Source organism: Sturnira hondurensis, unplaced genomic scaffold (genome assembly GCF_014824575.4).
Source record: "Sturnira hondurensis isolate 20B ecotype Veracruz unplaced genomic scaffold, ASM1482457v3 Scaffold0022766, whole genome shotgun sequence".
Lineage (NCBI taxonomy): Eukaryota > Metazoa > Chordata > Mammalia > Chiroptera > Phyllostomidae > Sturnira > Sturnira hondurensis.
In genome coordinates this window covers 264070-287538 of record NW_028095397.1, presented here as the reverse complement: position 1 = coordinate 287538, position 23469 = coordinate 264070, and the positions used below count along the sequence as shown (strand labels likewise).

Here is a 23469-nt window from a genome sequence, read left to right as displayed (position 1 = left end):
TTGACTTCTCCCCATGCATGGCTAAGGGGTGTGACTTAGTGGGGGTTTTTTTGTTCTTGTACATTCCAAACCAAGATCATAGAGGCAGAGACTGGGAAACAGGGCTGATCTCTGAGGCAGGCACCTAAGGGAAACCAGAGAAAAGGAGCAGGCCGGGTGAGAGCCAGGGCGCAGGGAGCAGAAGCGAGGGTCGCACCGGCTGCGTGCAGTGTGCCTCACGCCTGTGCGAAGACTTGATGAGTCTAATGAGCTCTGGAGCATTAAGGATTTCTCATACTTTCTCATCTACTCATTCCTGCCTCTTAGCTCATTTTCGTCTCTTGAGAATGTTGCTACACCAGACCCCTAGAGCAGTTGTTATGCGGATGGAATACCTTCTGGGACAAAATAAAACCAACGACGGGACGTGCTAAAGTACTCCTGTTGTGTAAAGCAGAGAAAGCGCCAACTCCATGCTGTCAGGAGTCAGGCCCCTGGTCCCTGAGGGCTGGGAGTGCGGGGCTCCGGGCTCCGGGCTCCGGGCTCCGGGCGTGCTCACTGTGCGGAGGTCACTGCCATCCTCTGCGTGTGTCTGCACCTCAGTGTGAAAATATCAAGCTGGGGAAACACCTTGGGCTGGATGCACTTTGCCTCCATGGACCTTTAAGAATCCTGGGAGCAAGTGTAGAATCAGAGAGATGGGTCAGACACGGGGGATGTTCCCGCAGAGGAAGGACCGTGTGCACCGGGCTCTGAGGCTGGAGGACTCACGGCCCCTCTGCGGAGTCCAGGGAGGCCGCGTGGGTGGAGGAGAGGGTGACCGGGTGCATGGGAAGGTGGACAGGGAAGGGGACTGTGGATTGGGCTGGCGGAGGTGGTCCCGATGATTTGTGGGGAGCTCGTTACCCAGAGACACTGAACAGACTAGGGAAAGGGAGCCCCCAGTGGCTGGAGATGGGGTTCACCCTCCCGGCTCTGCAGGACAACGGCAAGGGGCAGGGAGCAGCTGCAAGGTGGGGGCCCCAGGGCCTGGAGTGAAGGTCATGGAGCCAGAGCGGCAGGGGTGGGCTGGCTGCAGGGGCTCCGGGTGGGCAGGCCCTGGGGAGGCGAAGCTAATGAAGGGGGCCAAGCTTTGGGGTGTGGCACAGGGCAGGGTGGGGGACACTCCAGGCAGGTCAGTGTTTCATGGGGTGGGAGGGGCTTGTGTGCAGGCGAAAGCCTGGATTTTGAATATTTCTGGATTTTCCATGTTTTCATTCTATTTCTGCACCATTAGAGAGAGTGGAGTCTGAGCTACAGGTGCTTCTGCACCTGGGCTGCAAATTCCCAGGGGACAGAAGTCGTCTCTGTCAGGCATGGAACCAGCGTGCGCCCTCCCGGCCCGGAATAGTGGTCAGGCCTGGGCGGGGAGGGCAGTGGCAGCATGTGGGCGATGCAGCCTGCGTGGTGGCAGAGAGGGAGGCAGTGGGGCTCAGTGCCCCGGAGCCCGGCTCCTCCCTTGGGGCCAGTCCCCGGTGCACACGTGCTGTTTATGTAGTGGGGTCATTGTGTTTTCCTCTGATTCCGTGGGGACCCCACCACTTACGGAAGTGTTTTGAGGAGCCAGTGGGTCACAGTCATTTGACAGAGTTGTACTGGGACATCCTCTGTTGTGACTGGGACAGGTCTTGTCAGAAGAGCCCCACCTCCCTGCCCTGTCCCCAGTTCAGGTTTGTGAGCTTTTATTCTTCATTTATTTGTCCAGCTGTCCAGCCAGCCATCTCTGTACCAAGCAGTCTTCTGAAAAAGGTCACATACACATTTTCCAGTTGGTTTCTGTCATTTTACAAGTGTGTTTTTCAGGACTACAGATACTGTTGGGAGGAGGTAGAGCAAGGACGGGACACAGGCTCTGGGGGGGGTGCCCGTGCCTGGCCGGCGGCTGGGACGTGCGCAGGTGGAGCACCGTGGACTATGGCTGAGTCTGCAGCTGCCGCAGGGGCAGCAGGTCACAGCCCCCATTTCCAGTTTAGTTGGCAGAATTCCTGGAGTCTCAGGTTTCAAGGAGCAAACGGTGAGGGTTCCTCTGTCCTGCCCTGTGCGTTTCGATCCTGAGCGGAGGCGGCCGTGGACTCCCCTGTGACACAGTAGTGGTGGCCCCCGCCCCTCGACACCGCAGCTGGCAGGGCGCCTGGCGTGATTCTGATCATACCTGAGGATTAACGCACATCGCTGTCAGGGCCACGCTGCAGCAGCTCTTGGCAGACGGGCGGTAGTCTGCCCCTCACAGGAATGGACGGCAGTTGCACATGTGTCCAGGACAGCTTTCTGCCTGACAGCTTTACATTTGCAGAGAATAGCTATCCTCTGCTCGGAGTCCAGGAGGGACTGAAGCCAGTGGGTGGCCTGTGGGCGGGCCTGGCCCCAGTGGGTATGGGAGGGCGCGTGTCAGGGAGCAGCGCTCACCCCCAGGTGGCAAAGGATCCCCAGGAACTTCACCTGCTTCACAGGTGCCCCGTGATTCCAGGAGGGGTGGAATGGCGTGCTCTCCTCAAGTGGCACTGGTCTGGAGCGCTGTGTGTGGTGGAGAGCGTGGGTGGGTTTCGGGTGGGTTTCTCAGGCTCTGACGCCATCTGCCTCCTGGACCACCCCTGGATGATAGGTGACTAGCACCTCCCGTCAGAGGGAATGCAGGTCAGAGTTAAACAGCAAACGTGTGTCGTGGATTAAGCATAGATCAAAATGAAAGTATCATATGTAATTATCAAGTTAAACCCCTTTTCTTAATGAAGATGACAGTTCTAAATCTGGGAGCACTGTGCTCAGGTTTAATGACACCCGGACCCTCCGAGGAGCTCCTAGTGACCTGCAGTGTGGCCTTCAACCTGGCCTGTGAACTGGACAGGCTCTCCTCTCCTGCCTTGTTGAGCAGGGAGTCCCTTCTCTAACGAAACGCATGTGGGGGGTGACCCCAGCGCCCCAGCAGTGTTCCAGGGCCCGTGCAGGGAACGCCGGCCTTCTATCCAGATGCCTGCTGGGCCCTCGGTGCCAGTGCCGTGTGGTTGTAGGGTGTCTTCATGGTTTTGCTTCCTCAGTTCACAGCAGCCGCGGTGCAGGGAAGGGGCAGTCATTCACCCATGATCAGCCAACACATTTTAGCATGCGACCTCTCCTGGGGGTGCCCTGCAGGTAGAGCTGGCAGCGAACCCCAGGCCGCGTGCAGGTCCTTCTCCCCTTCTGTGGGGATGGCCAGACAGCTGATCTCGGGGTGGGGCAGTGTGTCTCACTTGGACTTGAGTTTCTTAGAAACTAAACAGATGTGAACCAGTTGAGGATCGAGTTGGGCTGTTTGTCATGCAGAAGCCAGAGGAGCAGGATGAGCCGCCCTCCAGACTCAGCAGGTCTGAGGGCTGATGTCAGGTTGGGCGCAGGGCCAGGGCGCGCAGGGCCTGGGCACGCAGGGCTGGGGTGCACCGGGGAGAGGTGCAGGGGCGGGGTGGAGGGGCAGGGGCTGCCTGTCTGTCTGCTGGGGCTGCAGCTGAGGTCCCACCCTCGGGGACCTGGGCTGCTCCTCCGGGACTTCCCTGTGAATCCCAGGGTGGGCTTCTGCCTGTGGGGGGGCATCTGCCTGTGGGGGGGCTTCTGCCTGTGGGGGGCATCCAGACCTCCTTGGGCTGCACCTGCGCACTCAAGTATGCATTCGCTTCTGGGGCGTCTGATTGGCCTGCTGCCCAAACCCCTGGCTTCGCCTGTGCTGACAGGGCAGCCCTGTGTGGTGGGCAGCGCCAATGGCCTCCCAGGGCCTCATGGAGTTCCCAGCAGTTTAACGGTCCAAGCTGATGATGGTGATGGGCTGTCGCCTCTCTAAGAAAGTCCTGACTGTGGGTGGCTCCCCCAGGACAGGACACACTGCTGAGACTCCTCCCTGGGGGAAGCCATATGGTCACAGTGGCCAGTCCTTCAGGGGCTTTGGCGCCACCCCACTGTGCTGGGAGAGCGACTCCAGCCTCCACTGGAACCATAGTCCTTCTGTGTAAAGGCAAACCCTGGATTCAGGACAGCAGGGAGTCTGAATTCACATGTGTCATCTCATTTAGAATAAAATCTTTTGGAGTTTAAAAGAATACCTAACACCCAGGAAGAAACAAGTACATTGTCTTAGATTCTGAGAAACTCCAAGTTCAGCATTCTCTGTGCCGGGTAGTGCTCTTCCCCATGGCTTCCTTGTGGACATGGGCAGAGCAGCACTATTTCTCCCCAGACGCTGTTTCCAGGGCGCGTCTTCAGCCTGTGTTGTCGCTGGGCCTGACCAGACAGCAGCCTGAAGGTGATGCTTCTGTTCCTGGCCTGGCGTGGGCCCGGGCTTCCGAGGGAGAGTGAAGGTGAACACACAGCGGGGAATGAAGCGGCCGTTCCCCAGCCGCAGGGCGTGTGCCTGACAGCAGCCCTCTCGCACAGGGCGCAGGCAGGACCCCACGCAGTCCACCCTAAACTGAGAGAGCGGGGAGTGCGGGTGCGGATGGTGTGAGTGCCGGGGCCACCCGGGCGAGAGGCAGGGCGTTCTAAGTGTGAGCCTGACCCACGTCATCCCAGGACGGACGCGGAAACGTGCTTCGGTGACCCGCAATGGGCGGCCCCGCCCCGGCCCACCCCTCTGACGTGCAGCTGGGAGCCAGGTATCGAAAGGGAAGTGTTTCCATTATCACCGAATTCTGGTTTTCGTGAAGAATTCAGTTCTCTTATCGTGCTTGGGGTGTCCCAACCTGCCCCACAGTCCTGGGGGTCACTGAGTTTCAGGGCTCAGTGAGAGGCTCATGGAGCCTCACGGTCAGCCGTAGTCTGGATGGCCTGGCACTGCCCCTTCCAAGTGGGCCGCCTGGGACTTGCGTCGAACTGATGGAATGTGGCCACTGCGACAAAGTGTTGCTTCTGTGGTTAACCTAGATAAGAAGGGCAGGGACGTATGTGCCTTTGCCAGCAGATTCTTCCCTTGGTGACTTCGATGAAGCGAGTTGCCAAGTGCTGGCAATACCTGGGCACCAGGGCAGCCTCCGCCCTCTGGTCCTCAGCCTGGCAGTGGGCTCAGGCCCTCAGCTTAGCAGCTCCTGGGGACTTGAGTGCGGTCCCTCGGGCTGTGGGCCTGGGGGCACGTCCTTCTCAGCAAGAGGCGGACTCCCCAGCCCTGAGCCCTGGCCGGTGCCTTCCATACCGCCTGAGAGGCCCCTCAAAGGGCACGGTTCAAGGGTGCCCACACCCTGACCCTCAGCAACGGTGTCCTTTCAGGGTTCTGCCTTTGGGGCATCCTGTTCCCCAGCAGTGAGTGGGTGTGTCGGTGAGCCGGGCTGCCCCCCAAGGATCTCCGCAGGCGCGGCCACTGCAGCAGCAGAAGCGTTTCGAGTGCTGGGGCGGCTCGCAGGCCCCCGGCCGTGTCCCCGCCGGGCCTCCCTGCAGGTGGTTTTCTCGCCCACTCTCACGAGGCCACCTGTCGGGTCGGAGCAGGGCCCACCCCCAAGGCTGCACTGTAACGTAACTGCCCCTTGAAAGCCCTTCTCCAGATGCAGTCCTTTTCTGAGGCACGGGGTCAGGACTCAGCACGCAGGTTTCCGGGGGCATGGCTCCCAGCAGCAGTCCTGCCACTCTGGTCAGCACGGCTTCCCGCTGCCTGGTCTCTGTCGCACATCGTCACGCGAGAGCCGGAGTCAGCATGCGTCACTCCACGTCGGATGTCTGACTCTGTCTCCTGGATTCGCGTATTTGCACGTCCTCTCTCCATCACAAAATTATGAATCGTTAAAGTAGTCTGTCCTGTGCTTACGTGTGACACTTCACAGTATTGAAGATGGGGTTAGGTGCACTTTCCAAACCCGGGTCTGGGTTCAGCAGTGTGTTTCTAAGTAAGATTTTCTAGGACTAACTTGTCTGAAGAACGAGGGGGCGGGGGCTGAAGCGCGCACGTTTACGGGCAGCATGTGCGGTCTCTGGGGGCAGCACGGGCGGGGGTGTCTGCCTCGCGTGTGTCCCCGGCTGCACCCATTCAGTCACACCTCTCTTTGGGCCATCATTAGCACCGCATATGTTTGAAACAGTGTCCTAAACTACTTACCCTCAAATGGTGTAGACAGAATTATTTTAGGTATAAATACACATGTGTGTGTTTGTATGTATGCACGTGTCAACAAATGGGTGTGTACACATGCACACACGTGCACAGGGTAGAAAGAGTGTAAACCATTAAAAGTGGGTGAAGTGTGAAGAGATGTATCTGGATCATTGTATGCAGGTGTTTTGTACTATTCTTTTTCTCCCAGTTTTTTGTGGTTCAGTTATTTCCAAATAGAAGTTTAACATGTAAATGCAGTGACTTTCGCTGATGTGAACAGGTTTGTTGGTTTTAAATGGGTCAGGTGTGCACCGTAAGTTTCCTCAGTGTATCATAGCTCCACCAGAGTATCTATCCACAGATCTAATGCATGTGAACGAAAGCTCTCTGGGGCTCGCGACAATGTTGGGGGCATAGAGGGTTTGCGACCAGAGTGCAGGGCAGCGGAGGCAGACTCCGGGTGGTCAGGCAGTTGTCCCCACAGCCTTTCAGTGCCGTTTGGTTGGCTGACGAGAGCGGAGCTGGGTCTGGAATCTGGGGGACACGGCCTCCCTCTGCCGAGGCTGTCCTGCCTGTGAGCGAGGGCAGTGGCGCTGCCCTCGGGTTTGAGCCTCTCCAGGGAGGGCCTCTCCCCGGGGCTGCCTGTTGGCCGCCTGGGTTTGGCAGTGTCCTTGCCTCGCTCTGCCGTTACTTTGTGCTGGGGTCGTGACTTTGCTTACAATTCTATGCAGGGCCCATGACAAAGGAACCGAAGAAGAACGTCAGGTAGTTCTTCAGATGTGGTTCCCAGGGTCCGTGCCCCTCCCCAGACGTGGCTAGGGACCGAGGAGGGTGGAGAAGAGCCCGCAGGTTGGGGTGGGCATGCCTGTGGTGCGAAGAGGAGTGTGGTCACCTAGGGAGGAGGAGGGGACAGCTGTGTGAAGAGTGTCCGGCAGGGAAGGTGACAGCATGGGACGGCCCTCCCCTGGGACAGGCTGTGACGCTCCCGCTTGCCCTGGTCCCACTGGCGCCAGGTGTCTGGGCCGCACCCCGTGTGTCTGAGCCGCTGTTTTGCTGTTGTTGTGCCGCCTACACTTAACATAGAGACACGGAGGGATGCGTGTTTTCTGACGTTTCCACTGTTGTCCAGCATCAGGCCAGTGAAGAGGAAGGGGAAAGAATCGGGTCATTAAAAACAATGCTGTGTTCATATGATTCCAACTTCAGATTTTTCATTGAGTTTAAAGAAAGAAATCAAAGGATAAGTAAATGTGCAGCTGTATGTCATTTTGGTACACTGTTTATTGTCTTTTCATCTTCTTTGCCAGAGTTGTGACTAATTTTTCTGTCTTTGTGTTTTTAACAGATCATCAGAAGCTAGAAAGGGAAGCCAGAATCTGCCGCCTCCTGAAGCACCCCAATATCGGTAAGGGGGTGCTCCCGGTGCACTGAAGCTCTCATGCTTTTAGGGTGTGTTTTTGCCGCTACGTGAAGGGTTTACTTAATAGTCTAGTAGTTGCAACTATTATAAAATAGGTTTCTATCTTTTAGTCTTGGTTACATTTGATTCTTCAAAGTTTTTTTAAGTTTTTCCAAAAGTAGCAGTTCTATGTGTACTGACATTTAAAAACTGATATGAGGTATTCCGAGCTGGAACATGAGGTAAGTGCCTTCCTGTGTCTTCATGGTGATTCAGCTCTGCCCACGAAGTTGGAGAGACGTTGACCCCATTTTTTCAGTCACCTAAACTAGTTCTTGCCCGACCTGTAGAAAGCTCGCCTTTTCCTCTCTGATTCCACCCCAGAAGCTAGCAGACTTGTTTTAGAATATTATCCCTCATGAATTTTAAAATAGCTTGGTAATGTTCCAAATAAAAACCTGATGGCTGTAAGAAATGTGTCCAGCCATGTCTCCTGCCAGGAGCACCCCTCTCCTGCGCTGCTGGGGCACTTCCCCGGCACACCTGGGGACTCTGAAGCACGGACCCCCCGCAGCTGTCCGAAGGGAGTGTGGCCCGAGGGCAGACGCAGCAGCTCGTGGACAGCGTGGGTCTTGTGTCTGTGTCGGCAGCTGCAGAGGCCTTTGAGATCCCCCAGCCCAGACTCTTCGTTCCTCTGTTTCAGTGTCTCAATAATCGAGGAAACTAAAATGTTCTGAGTCCATGTGACTCACCCAAAGTCCCAGTTTGTCAGTGACCTGCCACACCCAAGTGCTTGATACCCTCTCCCGGAGAAGGTACAGTGGATAGTGAGCCTGACCTGCACCCACGAGATTGAAAAGACTGCTGTTCCTGTTCCCTTTCAAGGAGAATTTTGAAGTCGTTTTTTGTTCAAATGTGTCTGACTTAAAAACTTGTAATGCTAACACAAAAAAGCAAAACTTGGTCAATTTGGGAAAGGGTAAGTGGTGCCTGCCTCCCGTACATGTGAACCCTGTTGTGGGGCCACCTTGTTCCAGGAAGGTGCTCACTGAGCAAGCTCTGGGTTTGATGGATGAAACAGGCTGTGAGTTACCGGAGTTGACGGGCAGAGGTTAATGGGTAGATGCCCTGTGTCGGCAGGTGTCTGGCCTGTGAGTGACAACTCACAGCAGCTAGGGTTTGTAGGACTTCCTTTCCCTTAAATGAAAGCCTGGAGGAGCCCACAGGAAAAGGGATTCCGGGAAGGAAGTGACGTGCCCAAGGTCACGTGCAGAGAGACAAGGGCTGGGGCGCTCGCCTGCTCCGGGCCTCCTGTGGCGCGCAGTGTCTCCTCATTTCCCTGAGCTGCAGGCGTGGTGTCCCGATGTTTTAACCTCAGCCTCCCTCGTTCTTGCAAAAATCCTGGGGCCAAATATCATTTCTCTACTTTTCACTAGACATAATTAACATTTTTGTAGATTCCAACCGTTTGTGATGAGACAAGAATAGGTCATTTTTATTGCTGCACAGTCATCTCTCTCTCGGATGAAAGGCAATTTAACACTATTTAGTAGTGAAAAGCAAAGTGTCCTTGTTTTGTGTTCGCCTTTCACTTGATGAGATCACACCTTTTCACCCAGAGCATCTGCTGTGAAGGCTGTCAGGGCTGTCTAGCCTGGTGGCCTCTCCGGGCCACACGTTAAATGCATTGCCACACCTAATCACGAGACGAAACTCTCGTGACACTGTAAGTAACTTTATGACTCTGTGTTGGGCCACATCCACAGCCATCCTGGGCTGCAGAGGGCCTCAGGCCTCGGGCCGGACACCCTGCTCGGTGCCGCTCAGCCTGTCTCCCTGCCGGGGGCCAGCCTCCCTCCGCGGCACGTCCGGGGACGCAGAGAGCGCTGCTGCCTCAGCAAATGAGTGTCTCCAGAAAGTCTCGTCTCCTACCCCAGCCTCCCCTTCTTCTGTTCGTTTAACACGGTGCCGCTGTTGGGGTGCTGTCATTCTCCGTTGAATCAGTTGTTGATTACACCTAATTTTGAGAGACTATACACAGGAATACTGGTATAGAGTGTTGAGATAAGTTTTGAAAGTGTAAGTTAGGGCTCAGTGTTAACATTTACTCCCAGCATTTTATAAGGCCGGTGGTGGTTTACTTAGTGAAAGGGGGCTCTGTGCACCTATTTTTTATAAATTTGGAAATAGGATTTCTTTTTGTCTTCAGAAATGTACCGCAGGTAGAAGAGTTTGCTCCTTGAATTGGATTTGTAGTAAATCTGCTTAAAAACCAGTCCCAGCTCTGCTGAACTGGCCGAGAGGTAGTGATTGTGTCAGATTATTGCTTGGTACGTTAATTTCATTGATTTTTAGTTTAAAAAGTTAATGGCTTATGTTAAAGGAAAGGGGGTGAATATACACAGTGATATGACTTGAATCTTTTTTCTGCTAAATTTCTTTTTTTTTTTTACATTTTGGACTACAGTTGTAATTTGTGCTTTCTATGATAAAATAGAAAAATTATTTGGGGAGATTTGGGAACTTCATGGTGTTGAAGTTTAGTAATGTCTGTAGTTCACTGTTCAGAGGTCACTTCCAATTTTTAGTGATAAGTGTATAGTGTGCTTCGCCCGGAGGCTCATAGTGGGAAGGATAGGCTGTAGTCACAGAGCTGGTCACCTGAGGTGCCAGCAGAGCCGCCACGAGCCTGTCCTGTCAAAGTGAAAGAGACCTTGTCTTTGTCTGTGTTCTTTAGAAGGCAGGGGGTTTCTGTACAGGTGCTGGACCAGAAACGCACCTTACGGAAGCGGCTCCCTTCCGGGCATGCCCACGGTGGTCCTCGCCTCAGCACCAGGGGCTCTGCATGTGCAGATGGACATGTGTTGGGCAGCCGTGCACTTGTGGGCCCCATGCATGCCCCTTGACCGCTGCACTGGCGGTGGTCTTCCTCCCCCTTCCCCTGGCTGCCCTGCTGGTGGCCCCCCTGGAGCCCTGGAGACTGTCGCTGCCCCTCAGACAGATGGGAGAAGGGGGACCGCTCTGCTGAGGAAGCTGGTGCTATTGTGACTTCTTTACTCATATTTCCATAGTTTAATGTCTGCTCCTTGAGTTTTCTAATGTAGAGATAATTCCTGGTGGGTGAAAGTATATGATTTGATTAGAGGTCTCTTTTGAAATGATTTTGAAATGCTGCTCAGGCACCCTCCTTTTTCTGTTTTCCATTTTGAGTTGCAGTGTATCTCTTGTTTCACAGGTGTGTTTCCACCTGGCTCTGCGCTTGTCTTGTGCACGGAGGGCTTTGCTGATGGCCAGGGGGCGTTGTCGCTCAACCAGCCAGCAGGGTCGGGGGCACGGTTTCCTTCCGCTGCCAACAGCAAACTCACTGCCTCAGTGTTTGTCCCCAGTGTGAGAGGCTCTCGACAATGCTTTATTCTTAACAAGAGTGTTCTCGCTGAAAAGTGCCCTCAGAGAGCATGGCAGTAGCTCACTCCGTGGTGCGGCTCACACGGCAGGCAGGGGGTATGTTGACGGGGGCCGTGACCGCAGGGCCTGCGGGCTTGGTAGCTTTCTGAGTGAGGAGCTGAACAACGGGCTCTGGAAAGTCGAACCTCCAGCCTTTATTCACCTCCTGCAGGTCACTTTTCCGTGGAAGGTGTGAGCGTGAACTCACTTAGAACAACAGGGCGAGCCTGCCTTCTTATCCTAATTATCTTCTTTCTTTTTCCCAAGAGCCGCTCTGTAGGCGGGTACCAGCTCCACTTTTCGCCAGCACGGCAAGTGCTGAGCCCTGCCCTGTGCCCTGCACGGGGGAGGCCGCTGAGTCTCCCAGGTGAGCTGATTCGCCTGACATGACAGTGTAGGAGGGTGGAGCCAGGGGTCACCTCCCTGTGTTTCCGGAGTCCACGTCTGTCCGCTGCAGCCTCCTGTCCCTCACTTCCCGCCCCACTCTGGGCCCCGTGCTCCCCGTGTGGGGGCTTCGGTTTCGGTGACGCTCCGAGTGTGGCCTCGCAGCAACCTGCACGGTTGGCAGGGGCGGCTTCCTCGTGCGGAGGCCACGCTAGCACGTCCACCAGGAATGCCCCACCGTTCTCAGCTGTGTGGGTGGCACTCAGGCCACGCTCAGCCTCTTCACCAGTGGACGTGGGGGGGCTCACACTGTGGGTGTTCTGTGCAGGACACTAGGCAGAGCTGGGGATCTTGAGAGGCCAGATTTAGGGGGACAGTGCTGCCACAAACTATGGAAGCTGGAATGAGTCGGTTCTGAGGACAATGCTGGGTGATCGCCCTCCCTGTCTCGAAGGCTCTGAGCCTTTTAGGTGAGCGTGTGAGAGCCCCACTTCCCCACATCTGTCCCTCAGATCCGAGAGGGGCCCGTGCTGACCCCAGCCTCTGCCGTCAGGCCTCTGCTCCTGAGCCCACGATGCTGGCCTTGCCAGGGACCGTCCCTTCCTTCTGACTGAGTTTGCTGGAAACTCTGTTCCTCCGTTGCATGGTGCCTCTGCAGTGGTGGTGTGAGTCACCCACCTTGGCTTCCTCACACCAGTCTTTCCAGATGTCTCCTTTATCTCTGAGGCCCCTCCCTGAATTCCCTGGCTCTGCCTCTCTGTTAATCTACCTGAGCACCGAAGGAACGCTCCTGGTCCCTAAACCTGCCTTCCGTGCAGTCTCCTACCCCACTGCCTGCTGCGACCGTGGCCCTTCCTCAGTCCCAGTCTGTGTGTGAGTGGGCCTGGCCTTCCCCTGGCTCCCAGCCCCGCCCAGACCTGCTCCTCTGCTCATCTCCCCTGCCTGGCCTCACAGCCTGGCCGGAGCCAGAGCCTTGTGTCACCCTGCCCACACCATTCCAGTGACACCAGTCACTGGCATTCCTCTCACGCCAGTGACCTAAATGGCTTTGAAGTCCCCCTTCTCTGCCCAGGCACCACATGCACTCTGCTTCCGAGACAGGCTTTAAAGGCGCCCGTGGGGTGTCTCACCTCCCTCCTGGGGCCCTGGCCCAGCTCCTGAGCCCTCAGGCTGAAGGCTAAAACCCTGACCTGCAAAGGCTGTCCACTTCAGCTCCCAGGGCGTTCTCCTCGCTGCCTTGTGGACCAGCCCCTCCTTCACCCCATGTTTAAGTTTCATCTTTGCTTAAGGCCTTTCCCTTACACTCTTGGTGGGGAGAGGCCCTCTGCTCCCTCCACCTTTGCTGGGACAACCACTGAGGACATGCTTCAGCCTTCCTTGTCACCTGCGAGGGACCTGGGGTTGGCTCTGCAGGGCTCAGGGTGCTGTGTGGGCAGCCACGGGACCCCGGCACCCAAGCTGCCCTCCTCGGACAGAGGCCTCATTCACATTTGACCCTCAGGGACCAGGCCACAGGTGGTCATCAGATGGAGTGCGGACTGCAGTGCCGCAGTCACACCTGCTCCCGGGCATGGCTCTCCCAGCTCCGTGTGCAGTCAGAAGAAATTATTCAGTATTTCTTCTGACCCACGGGAGGCCCAGGTCACGAGCCCTTGAGCAGGGGCACCAGGTCAGAATGCTGCCTTCCACTTCCCATGGGCGCACTGCCCTGACCCCGGTCTGCCCTGGTGGCCACATCCTCGTGCTTGCTCCGCATCATCCTGGGGTGCCCAGAGCAAAACAAAGCCCGCATTGAGCTGCTTCCACGAGGATTCTGAAACCAGAGACAGACGAAACCGCAGGGGGAAAGATAAGGGCTCCCGAGCTCCTGCCAGTGAACTGTAAATAACCCCTTTGTGGCTCACTCACTCACCTTTCTTTTCCACTTCATCTGCTTTATTTTACATGATTCTGAGAAACAAACCACAACACTGAGGGTCGCTCTGTCTTGGCTATAGAACTGTTTCAAGAATTGTAGGAAAATCATTGCAGATTTAAAATGGCCCTGGCCTGCAAGTCCAGCCTCTTTCCTTCCTCCATCTGTTAGCAAATGTCTGTTGAGAGCCTGCCATGCTGGGTGCCCCAGACTATGTGAGGTGGGCACAGCAGGCACAGCCCTGCCCTCTTGCTGCGCGCACTCCAGGGCAGGGGCCGGGCAGACAGAGGTCGCAGCGGCTCTGCCATGGAGTGAGCCAGGCCCACGGGTCGTGTGGGGGTGTGCTTTGGTGGGGGGAGCCGTGGGGGGCTGAGCTGGAGCAGACCATGGTGTGGGGCACGGCGGGGCCTGGCATGCAGGCCTGGAGGTTTTAGCTGAGGCCACCATCGAGGAGACAGGCCTTGAGGATAGTGTGAGGGTCTCTACTCCCCGCCCCCTCCCTGGGGTTAGGTGGTGCTGCCACCTGAACTTACAGCGAAGCCTTCTCTCCCCCCCCGACGGTACTTAAGGGGAAGCCTTTGTGAGCTGCTGAGGTTTCTGTGAGGTCTTGAGGGTGGGGCTGCCATGGTGGGCTTGCACCCTATTAAGAGGAGGTGACCAAAGTCCTCTCCATCCGAGGACATGGTGAGAAGGGGGCCGACTCCAAGCCAAGAAGGAAGCCTTCTCCAGAACCGAGGCACTGGCACCCCAACCCGGGCCTCCGGCCTCCAGACGGGGACAGGAGGGGGCTGTCAGAGGCCAGGGTCTGTGGCATTTGGTTATGGTGGCCTGTGCTGGTGAAGAAGATGAGCAGCTTCAGGAAGTCCCAAGAAGGGAAGGGGCCCCGGTGGCTGGTGGCTTCAGATGGGTCGCTCTGGGCTGCTGGGTGGATGGCGGTCATATGGGAGATGCTTGCAGGCAGAGCCCAGTGTGTGGTGGCTGCGGGGGGAAAACCCTGAGCAGCTGGAAGGATGGTGGTGGTGCAGTATCCAGGCACATCGTGACGGAAGGTGAGGGTTCATTCCTGGCGTGGGGATTTCAGAGTGCTGATTAGTCTTCAAGTGCAGAGGTCAGGTAGTCGTTGGATGTGGGTCTGGCATTTGGCAGCCAGCAGGGCCGGCCCTGAAGTCTGCCGGTGACAGCTGCGCCCAGGGAGAGGCTCTGGGCACCTCATGGCCTATGTGGCCTGCAGGGTCCAGGCTACAGGCATCCCTCCCACCTGGATGGCCACGCTCTTACAGGTCAGCAGCCAACCTCACGCACAGAGCCACGTGCGCGGTCCTGTAAATGCCATCCCATTGGGGCAAGTCCATTGTCTCTTTACTCTATCATTGAAGGCCCAGTTTGCTCTCCTTTAAGGGCTAAACACAAGTGTCTGACAGTGTCCTTCTGGAGACCAGTTCAAGGTTACTGGCCTTGGAGAGCAGCTGACCTGGATTTGGTCCTGGCCTTCCACGTGACCACCTGCGTTGGCAAAAAGTTCCTCTTTCTGAGAACAAAACCTGGGAAACCGAAAGCAAGACAACCTCGCATTGTTGAGGACCAGCCCCATGGGCTCTCCTCACAGCACCATCTCCCATGTGAGTCATGACTGCAGGGCCTGAAGGGATCTCACCTACTCCTGCATTCTCATAACTCGTAGTGAGGTCGTTACGACAATACCCGTGCCTGAACATTGCCTTCAGATCCAGTCTGCACTCAGAACTGCTGGAGCTCAGGCGGCCGCAGGAGGGGGTGTATGGGCCCTTGAGGGGACCCTGGCTGGGGCCGGTTGTCCTCACAGGTCAGGAAATCCGGGCGCAGTGCTTCCTCACTGCCTCTGCACCCAGTGGTGCCTGTACCTGCTCAGCTCACCTTCTCGGTGGTGGCGAGCCCTGCCTCTGCCGGCGGCTCCTGTGAGGACTAGAGTGCCCGGCTCTGCGTGTCTGGGCCCAGGACTATGCAGCATCCTGGGAGGGCCAGGGCCAGGCAGGTCCTGTGGGCTGGATAGAGGATGGCGGGCCTTCGAACCCCCGGAGTCCAACCCTAACCCCAGTCCTCAGCACGTCTCTGCTCCAGGCACACGGGGGTGTCACCCGGCTGACCCCCAAATGGGGCAGCCAGGTCAGACTGTCTAGAAAGTTCCCAGGCACACCTGGGTGCTCAAGACGCGTCTGCTCAGTGGCTATGTGGAAACAAGCAGCGCAGGGCTAATTGTGTAGCAGGGTCCCTAGAATTCCCACACGTGCCCCTGGTGTGGTGTCCCGTTGGAGGCTGGTGGCCTGGCCTGGAGCCATCGCTGCTGGTCTTGGACCAGTGTCCTCTTGGGGTCGGCATTCCTATTTTTTCCTCTCCTCCTCTGCAGGTGAAAATAATGGATCTGACTCACACTCTCTCCCTGCACCAGAGAGATGTAGAAAACCCTCTCTCCACCTCCTTCCGGGTCTGGGTTGGTTGCCTCTGTCTGTCTCCTCTTGGAAGAGTCTTGGGTCCCTTTTCCAGTTTGCCCTGTGAGCCTGGCGGATGGTGTCTGATCCCAACTGCCTCCCCGCAGTGGGAGTGTGGCAGCTGCTGGGGGCCAGGCCAGGGAGGGCAGGCAGAGGCCCCTGGGGCCACTGCTCAGTGACTGCTCTGGGAGGCAGCTGGGGACACCGCAGCACCTCCCCCATCGCCCTCTGCACTCTGCCCTCTGCCCTCTGCCTGTGCTTCCTATCCAGCCTTTGAAGCAGAGGCTTGGTCCAGAGACTGTCCAGCACAGGTCCAACTGATATGTGATCGTGAGTTTCAACTTAATTCTTAAGATTGTAACCAGGTTAAACTTTTGAGGGATGCATGTCCTGTCCTGGGCATGATGCCACATGCCCGGTGCCTGTCCTCTCGTCGGCCATGATGATGCCAGGCTGATGCATGGTTATGTCTGTCTGCACAGATGCCACCGAGGGGGATGTGCCTTGCTCCCTGCCTGTGCAGAACTTGACCCATGGCCATCGGGCCTCAGGGATGCTGGGATGGCTGGGATTGCTAGAATCCTCCTGGAAATGACGCTCACAGTCATGGCCAAGTACGCCGTAACATTAATCTCCCCAGAAGTGTAATTTGATTATGTTTGGTAAAGTGAATGAGTGTCTGATTTCTACAGATGCAGCTTTAATTGATTTTCAAGTTGCACTGTGTGGAGCCGTGACCGCCGGAGTGGGACCCACTGTCCTGCCACTGTCGATGCTTCTGTGTTTTTCTTCTTGTGTTCACCATGTTTCTGTGTGAGGCTGTTTCATTCATGTCCTCGGAAAGCACATTCCCAAGAGGACTGAGTAGCTGTGGCAACTGCAGTGACATGACCGTCGTGTGGGAACACCCAGAACCTGCCTGGGTGGGGCCACCTCTCAGCTGGGCTCAACAAACAGGCAGATGGAGACAAGTGAGGAAGTCACTTTATAAAAGTGTGTTTTTGTACATTCATAGCCTTATAGCCCACGGAAGCCCTTAACGTACAGAGCCTCTAATGCTTGCATTCCGTGTCCTCATTCTGACTTGTTGCAAAACCCCAAGCATGTTCTTGGGTCGAGTTTGCCGTGTACTTGGCGGCCAGGTGTCCCGACGGGGCAGCGGTGCTCCTGTTCAGAGCAGAAGCCGTGACGCACAGACTGCCTTCAGGAGACTGTGGGGCTGGCCTCACACTGGGGGGGCAGACTGCGTCCCGGGCTGAGACACACACCCCAGCCTGTGCCCTGCTCTGCCAAGCCTCTGGGTCTTGGGGTCCATAGACTTCTTTATGTGCTTTTGGAACAGTGTCAAAATTAGTGTGGATTCCCCGCTGAGTTTTCTTGTTAAAGGTACATGTGCTCTTGTTTTCAAAAAGCTCTTCATTTTAATTCCTTTTTCTTAAGTATAAGCAATATTGCTTTTAAGTATAATTTAATGTTCATTAATACTAAATTTAAAAAGGTTTTCTTGTTACTACACTATAGAAAAAATATTTAAATTTTATTAACCAATGTCACCCCAATAGGTTTAATTTAAAAAAACAATTTTTATCCCTGATATTAAAGGTATTTTAATTTTTGAGTACTGATAGTGGTTTATTTGTCATTTACTAATGGGGCCAATTGCTAAGTATTTGTCAAAATATGTATCCCTTATGCAGCTTTAGGAATTTGTGTTCAAATATCTGAAATTAGGACAGATGGTAGTTTCTTTGCCTGACTAGTTGCTTTGTTTGCCTTCCCCAGCTAAGCCAAGCCCCCAGAGTTTTTATGTTCAAATTCCAAACACACTGTGTTAAAACAAGTGAAGAAAACGAAAGTGTGAATGCTGTAAGACCACTGACCTTGACAGCAGTACGGACCCGAGAGCTCACTGCACTGCACCGGCCCATGTTCCGACCACAGTCCGGGGAAACAGCGCACGCATGTCACACGGGCATGACCGCGTCAAGCCTCGCCCTCACTGTCTCGGTGCGTGCGATGCCCTGGGAGGAACAAAGCGCGTGTGGTGGTCTGCCTCCGTCTCCTATGAGTCCTGGTGTGACTTAGAGCTGGTGTTCTGTGGGGCGAGTTTTCTCTCCAGAATTGACCAGCTTTGTCACAAGAGCCAGCAGTTGTGGAGACTGACGTTCCTCTCTCGGGCGGTGCCAGTGGCCTGTCATGGCGGAGGCCAGTAAACATACGTGTTTACTGAATCAGCCAAGCACCTCGACACAGTAGGGCCTGCAGTGGCTGCAGCACGCGCTAGCTGTGAAGTAGAGCGAGCAGCCTGGTGCTCACCCCAAGGGCCACAGGGGCAGCGCCAGGGCTGAGCCCAAAGGAGCGGGTGCGTCTTGGCCTCCACCGCACTGCTCTCGCCGGCCCTGCTGGGGTCTCCGCCAACACATGGTCTGCAGAACATCTGTCATTTCTCTGGCGTGGAAATGAGTGGAGCCCAAGCTGGTGTGGCTCGGTGGATTAAGTGCCAGCCTATGAACCAGAGTGTCACCTGTTCAATTCCCAGTGAGGGCACATACCTGAGTTGCAAACCAGGTCCCCAGTAGGTGACACATGAGAGGCAACCACACATCAATGTTTCTTTCCCTGTCTTTCCCTCTCCCCCTCTCTCTAAAAATAAGTAAATAAAATCTTTCCAAAAAAGCCCTGAATGGACATTTACTTACAGGGAGTAATGAATGTCTGATTTGTAAAAGGAAACACTCTCAACCCAGACAAACTTGAAACAGAATCTGGAAGACAGATGCTTTTCATGGCCAGGCAGGGCTCACAGAGGAATCGACGGTGTCCGATCCCAGAGACACTGGCCGCAGGCTGCACACCCCCATCAGCAGCTCGCCATTAGAGTTGGGGAGTCGTTGGGAAGCTCAGAGGCGGAAGAGGAAGCAAACCCACCCCAGGTGGCCGAGGCCATGTGCACTGTCCTTGTGGAGCCTGGATCGTGTGGTTTGGTTAACAAATGAAGCTGGCATTTCTTTTCGTTCTGTTTTTCCGGGTCTTTATTTGAAGCAGAGAGTAGCAGGAAGCAGGGGGCCATGAGGAACAAGGGAGGTAACTGTACATTTTATCCAGACGAAGACGGTGCTGTGTCATCTGCTGCATCCGGGACGTCACTCCTTCAGAGCTGCAGTCCCCTGGTCTGCTGGCTGGCCAGCCTGACTGGAGCCCGCCCTGCAGCCGTGTGACGCCGAAGCACTTGCCCAAGTGGTCGCCCCCGGTTACTGTCGCGTGCTGGCTGGCCAGACGCTTTTGCGCAACTGGTTCTACCCAGAAACGGGGTCGTGTGTTTGATGATCCAGTTTACGTCCGAGCCCTTGACTTGCCCAAAAGCATTCACTCTGAAACAGCAGCTCTTCCCAAGTTGGAGGCGGTGGCGGTCCCACTAAGGATTTCGCATTCCAGCTGTAGCGAGACTTTGGTCCTGAGTCTCCCGGGTGCCTGTCATGCCCGCCCTGGCTTCACCCGACAGCCCCTGGGTCCCCTCCCCCCGTCCTCCGGGCAGTGGGAAGAAGGACCCGTTTCGTCCTGCCACATTGGCTTCCATGATGTGGAAATCCATCCTGTTTTCACCGGGTGACTGGGTTCTTTAAGTAGACGTGTCGTTGCATGAGCTTACCAAAAATGCGGACCATTCCAGACGTGTGGTGAGGTGTGTGCAAGACCGTGCCTTTCCTGAAGGCCACTGAGCCGCGCGTCGTTCTGTGCTGGGCTTGAAGGCCTGTGGGCAGAGCCAGACTTCCGGTCTCCTCTGGAGGCCACGTTCAAAGAAGGGAACAGGGGTCTCACACACATTTCCCACGGCTCAGGTTCCCAGAGGACAGTCTGTGCAGCTGTTCTAATATTGGGGACAAAAACAGATATACCGAGATCAGGTGGGAATTTCTATCCAGAAGCTCAAAAGAATGCCTGGCACCTCAGGCGGTAGATGCCCTAAATGGTCGTTTGGAAGACCCTTCGTTTTGTGCCGAGTCTCTGTAACAGATGCACAGGCTTGGGAAAGCAGATCCTGTTCGGTGTGGGGGTGAGAAGGGTGCTCCAGGTGCCCAAGGAAGCTGGGCCATTAGAGTTGGGGACTGCAAGGAAGAGACGCTGCCCCAGGGTCCAGGCTGCTGGAGGCCCAGGGCAAGGAGAGGGAGACAGGGCCCGCAGCCAGCCACCCTGTGCAAATGATGACCTGTGGTTACGGGACGCGGAGTCTTTCTGCACCTTGGAGAACTTTCTGGAGAGGGATTCAGAAGAGGTGCCGCTGGCGGGCCGGGGGTGACATGTGCAGGGGGTGGAGCTGCCTTTTTGGAGTGAACGTCGCATGAAGCCCGTGCGTCGGGAAATTAGAGTTTATCGATTTGATGGTGGTGATCACACAGGTAATTACCAGGGCCAGAACCTAAACCTGGCGTCTCTGTGAGCCCCAGCAGCTTCCAGGGACACTGACACAGCAGAGGGTGCACGGGGGTGCGGCTGGCAGCTGCTGGGGGCACGTGCTGTCAGTCTCTGGTGCCCAGTAACACAGACTCCTCTCTTGCCTCTCTTGCAGTGCGGCTGCACGACAGCATATCCGAAGAAGGATTCCACTACCTGGTGTTCGACCTGTGAGTACAGCACCCTGGTCTTCCTGTCTTCCTGCTGTCTGGGGGAAGGCTGCTTTGAACTAAAGATGCTTTTTTCAGTTTATAGTCTATTCCTAAGGGCCCAATAATAGACAAATGGTTGTATATAATTACAGTCAATTCATGGACTGGGCTAGTCGCTAACATTTCAATGTGATGTTTGGGGAACAGAGAAGAAGAAAACTGTCATGTCATATACGTGCAACGCGGGATTTGGTTCGTCCAGCCCTTCAGTGGTGTGAATACAGAGAGTGAAGCTCTCTTGGTCAGTGCATGAGGCAGGAACACTTGGGGTGGATGGCGAGACCCCAGTGGGGGATGCAGTAGGCAGGTCGGGCCAAGGGTTATCGGGAAGAGTGCTGACCCAGAGGGGGAAGACCTGAGTGTGGGTCCCAGAGCGTCCCGGGCGGAGCACGGAGCACGAGCTCTGCTCAGAGCCTGTTTCCCGCACAGCACGTGGGGCTCCAGGACCAGGTGGCACGGGTGCGAGCTCTGTCTCAAGCCCTTTCCTGCCGTGTGAGACTGCGATGCTGTCCTCATCGGTCTGAGAGTTCTGTAGAATTAGTGAGACTGCTGATGTCCTTTTTAAATGTTAGAAAGTTTCCTAGGATTCTAAGCTATCAGGGAAAAGTGCTATTGTTGCATGTTCAAAAAGAACATTTTTCCCCGTAATAAAAACGCATCTTGGTACACGAAGTACTTCTTTTTTCCATTTTGAAGCGTTTGTGATTTTCCCCATGTAGGATAGTCTATTCATTAGATGCACATTGTGTGCCTACAGAGTGTAGGGCACTATGCCTGATGTTTGGGGGGAAAGCAGTGTTTTGTATGATTTTAAAGTATTGAATAAATATCCCGTTGTGGTCCATTCAGGGAAGAACTCGGGGGGGGGGGGGCTCCAAGGTGGTGCCGCCCACCCTTCCCAGCCTCCTGTGCCACGCAGAAGACTGGGTCAAGATACATGCTTGGCCAGCAAGATATATGCTTCTGTGTATATTTTTAATGTCTACAGATTCTAAAATTATGTTGTGATATTAAACATGCTTTTTCAAACTGCACCCCTTGGCCTGGGGAGCTAGTAGTTTTATTGGTAATGTTGGGACTGAGGGCTGAGTCAGACAGCATCCCTGTTTCACAGGTTTTACCACCAGAGAGGGGGTTAGGCTGCTTTGAAGACTCCACGATGTGGACCTGCAGTGGACAGCTCTGAACAGAGTCTCCAGGCCTCTGAGGGCCACGTGCACTGGGTCCGGATGTCGGGGACATGGGAAGGACTGGGGTTGCGCAGACGGAGTCCCACATGGGGCACCTCATTCAGCACACGCTCACGCAGCGTGCACCGTGCTCCGTGCTCCTGCCAGGCCTGCTCTAAGCTCATTGGGAGGGGGATGGCCATGTCTGTCTTCAGACACGACAGCAGACTCCGGCGCCGTGTGGGCCAGCTGTCTTCTGTCTCCAGCAGGGTGCATAGCAAATGTCCAAACTCCGCAGACGTGCTGGGCCAGTCCCGCGGTGGCTGTGGGAACATCCAGCGGGTGCCCCAGCTGCTCGGCCGGCTTCAGGGGTGTCGTGCGACCCCCCTGTTGTGCTGAGGATGCCGTCCCGAATCTCACAGCACACACCTGCGCCACGTGTTCTCCAGGGATCGTTGAACCGTTTTTAGGGGGTCGAGGGCTTTGTCTACTATTCAGGCAAATTTTGTTCCTCTTAAAGCTTGCCTGGTATAATCTCGGTTGCTTTCAAATTTGATGGATGTGCCTAAACTTGCTATAAACATCATGTGTGGGTTTTGTGTGGACCTAAGTTTTCCGACCCTCTGGGAAGAGCAGCACCGAGGAGCACCATTGCTGGGCTGTGCGTGGGCTCGGTTTCGTAAGGAACCGCCAGCTGCCCTCCCAGTGGCTGCGCCATGTCGGTTCCCATGGCAGCGAGGGAGGCTCCTGCCCCTCCTGCTGCTCCGCACCCCGGGCTGGGGCGGTCGGCAGCTGTCCAGGGGGTTCCAGCTGCCTGGGATGTGGCGCAGCTTTTCATGTGCTTATTGCCATCTCTGTGTCTTCTTTGGTAGGGTATCTCTTCAGGCCTTTCACTCACTTTTTAATCAGACTTTTTTTAATTGCAGAATTTTAACAGTTTTTTGTACACTTTGGATAACAGGTCTCCAGCAGCTGTCTTCACCAGTACTTTCTCTCAGTCTGGCACTCGACCTCTCGCATAGTCATTTGCAGAGCAGAAATTTTTACTTTTAATGTAATCCACCGTGTTAGTTCTTTCTTTCACGGAGGTGCCTTTGATGTTGTCTGTGAAAAGGCACTGCCAAACCCAAGGTCATCTGTGTTTTCTCCTGGTTACCTTCTGAAAGTGGTAGAGCTTTGCGTGTTACATTTAGGCCCGTGATCCGTTTGTGTTAACTGGGGTGAAGGGTGCGAGGTCTGTGTCTGGATTTGTGTTGTTGCCCATGGACACCCAGTAGCTCCAGCACTGTGTGGGAGACACAGTCTCTGCCCTGCTGTGTGGCCTTGGCCCCTTGTCAGAGAGTAGTCCCTGCACCTGTGTGGCTGTGCTCTGTGGCCCCCCCCCGCCCCCTTCTGTGCAGGCTGGCTGCCCTGGTCTCTCCACACAGACTTGCGAGTCAGTTCGCCAGGGTCCACTCAACACACCTTGCTGGGATTTGGGTGGGAACTGTTTTGAATCTACAGGTCAAGTTTGGAACTGGCATCTTGACAGCAACGAGTCTTCCTGTTCATTGACTTGGAAGTCCCTCCGCATATTTAGTTCCCCTTTGAGGTGTCTCATTGGAGTTGTGTGGTTTTGTCCTATAGATCCTTTATGTATCTTGTTAGACTTATACCTAGGTATCTCATTTCAGGGGTGTAATGTAAATGGTGAAGTGTTTTTTGTTTCAATTTCACTTCTTTACAGTAAATCAGTATAGCAGATCAGTGAACTTCCGCATGTTAACTTGCATCCTGCATCTGTCTCAGTTGCTTAGTTCCAGACGTTTTTGGTCTGTCTTCTGAATTTCCTACGTGGACAGTCATGCCCTCGGTGAACAAAGACCATTGCATTTCTCTCTCGCAGAGCTGTGTACTTCATTCCCATGAATCCCGTTGTGTGTTAACACGGGCTCCCAGCATGCTGCTGGGGGGCAGGGGCACGCAGGGACC

The 23469-nt window shown here is 55.2% G+C and overlaps 1 protein-coding gene across 5 annotated transcripts in view; it reads left to right on the top strand.

Moving 5' to 3' along the window:
- The window catches only part of CAMK2D (calcium/calmodulin dependent protein kinase II delta), a 120008-nt gene that overhangs the window by 52550 nt on the left and 43989 nt on the right, over positions 1-23469 (top strand). For 4 of the 5 annotated variants that reach the window (XM_037036317.1, XM_037036319.1, XM_037036318.1 and 1 more), the window contains exons 3-4: positions 7404-7463; positions 20233-20287. In XM_037036317.1, the coding sequence (XP_036892212.1) occupies positions 7404-7463; positions 20233-20287 (115 nt within the window). The remainder of the gene's footprint in view (positions 1-7403; positions 7464-20232; positions 20288-23469) is intronic. The other variant, XM_037036321.1, reaches the window with a different exon arrangement.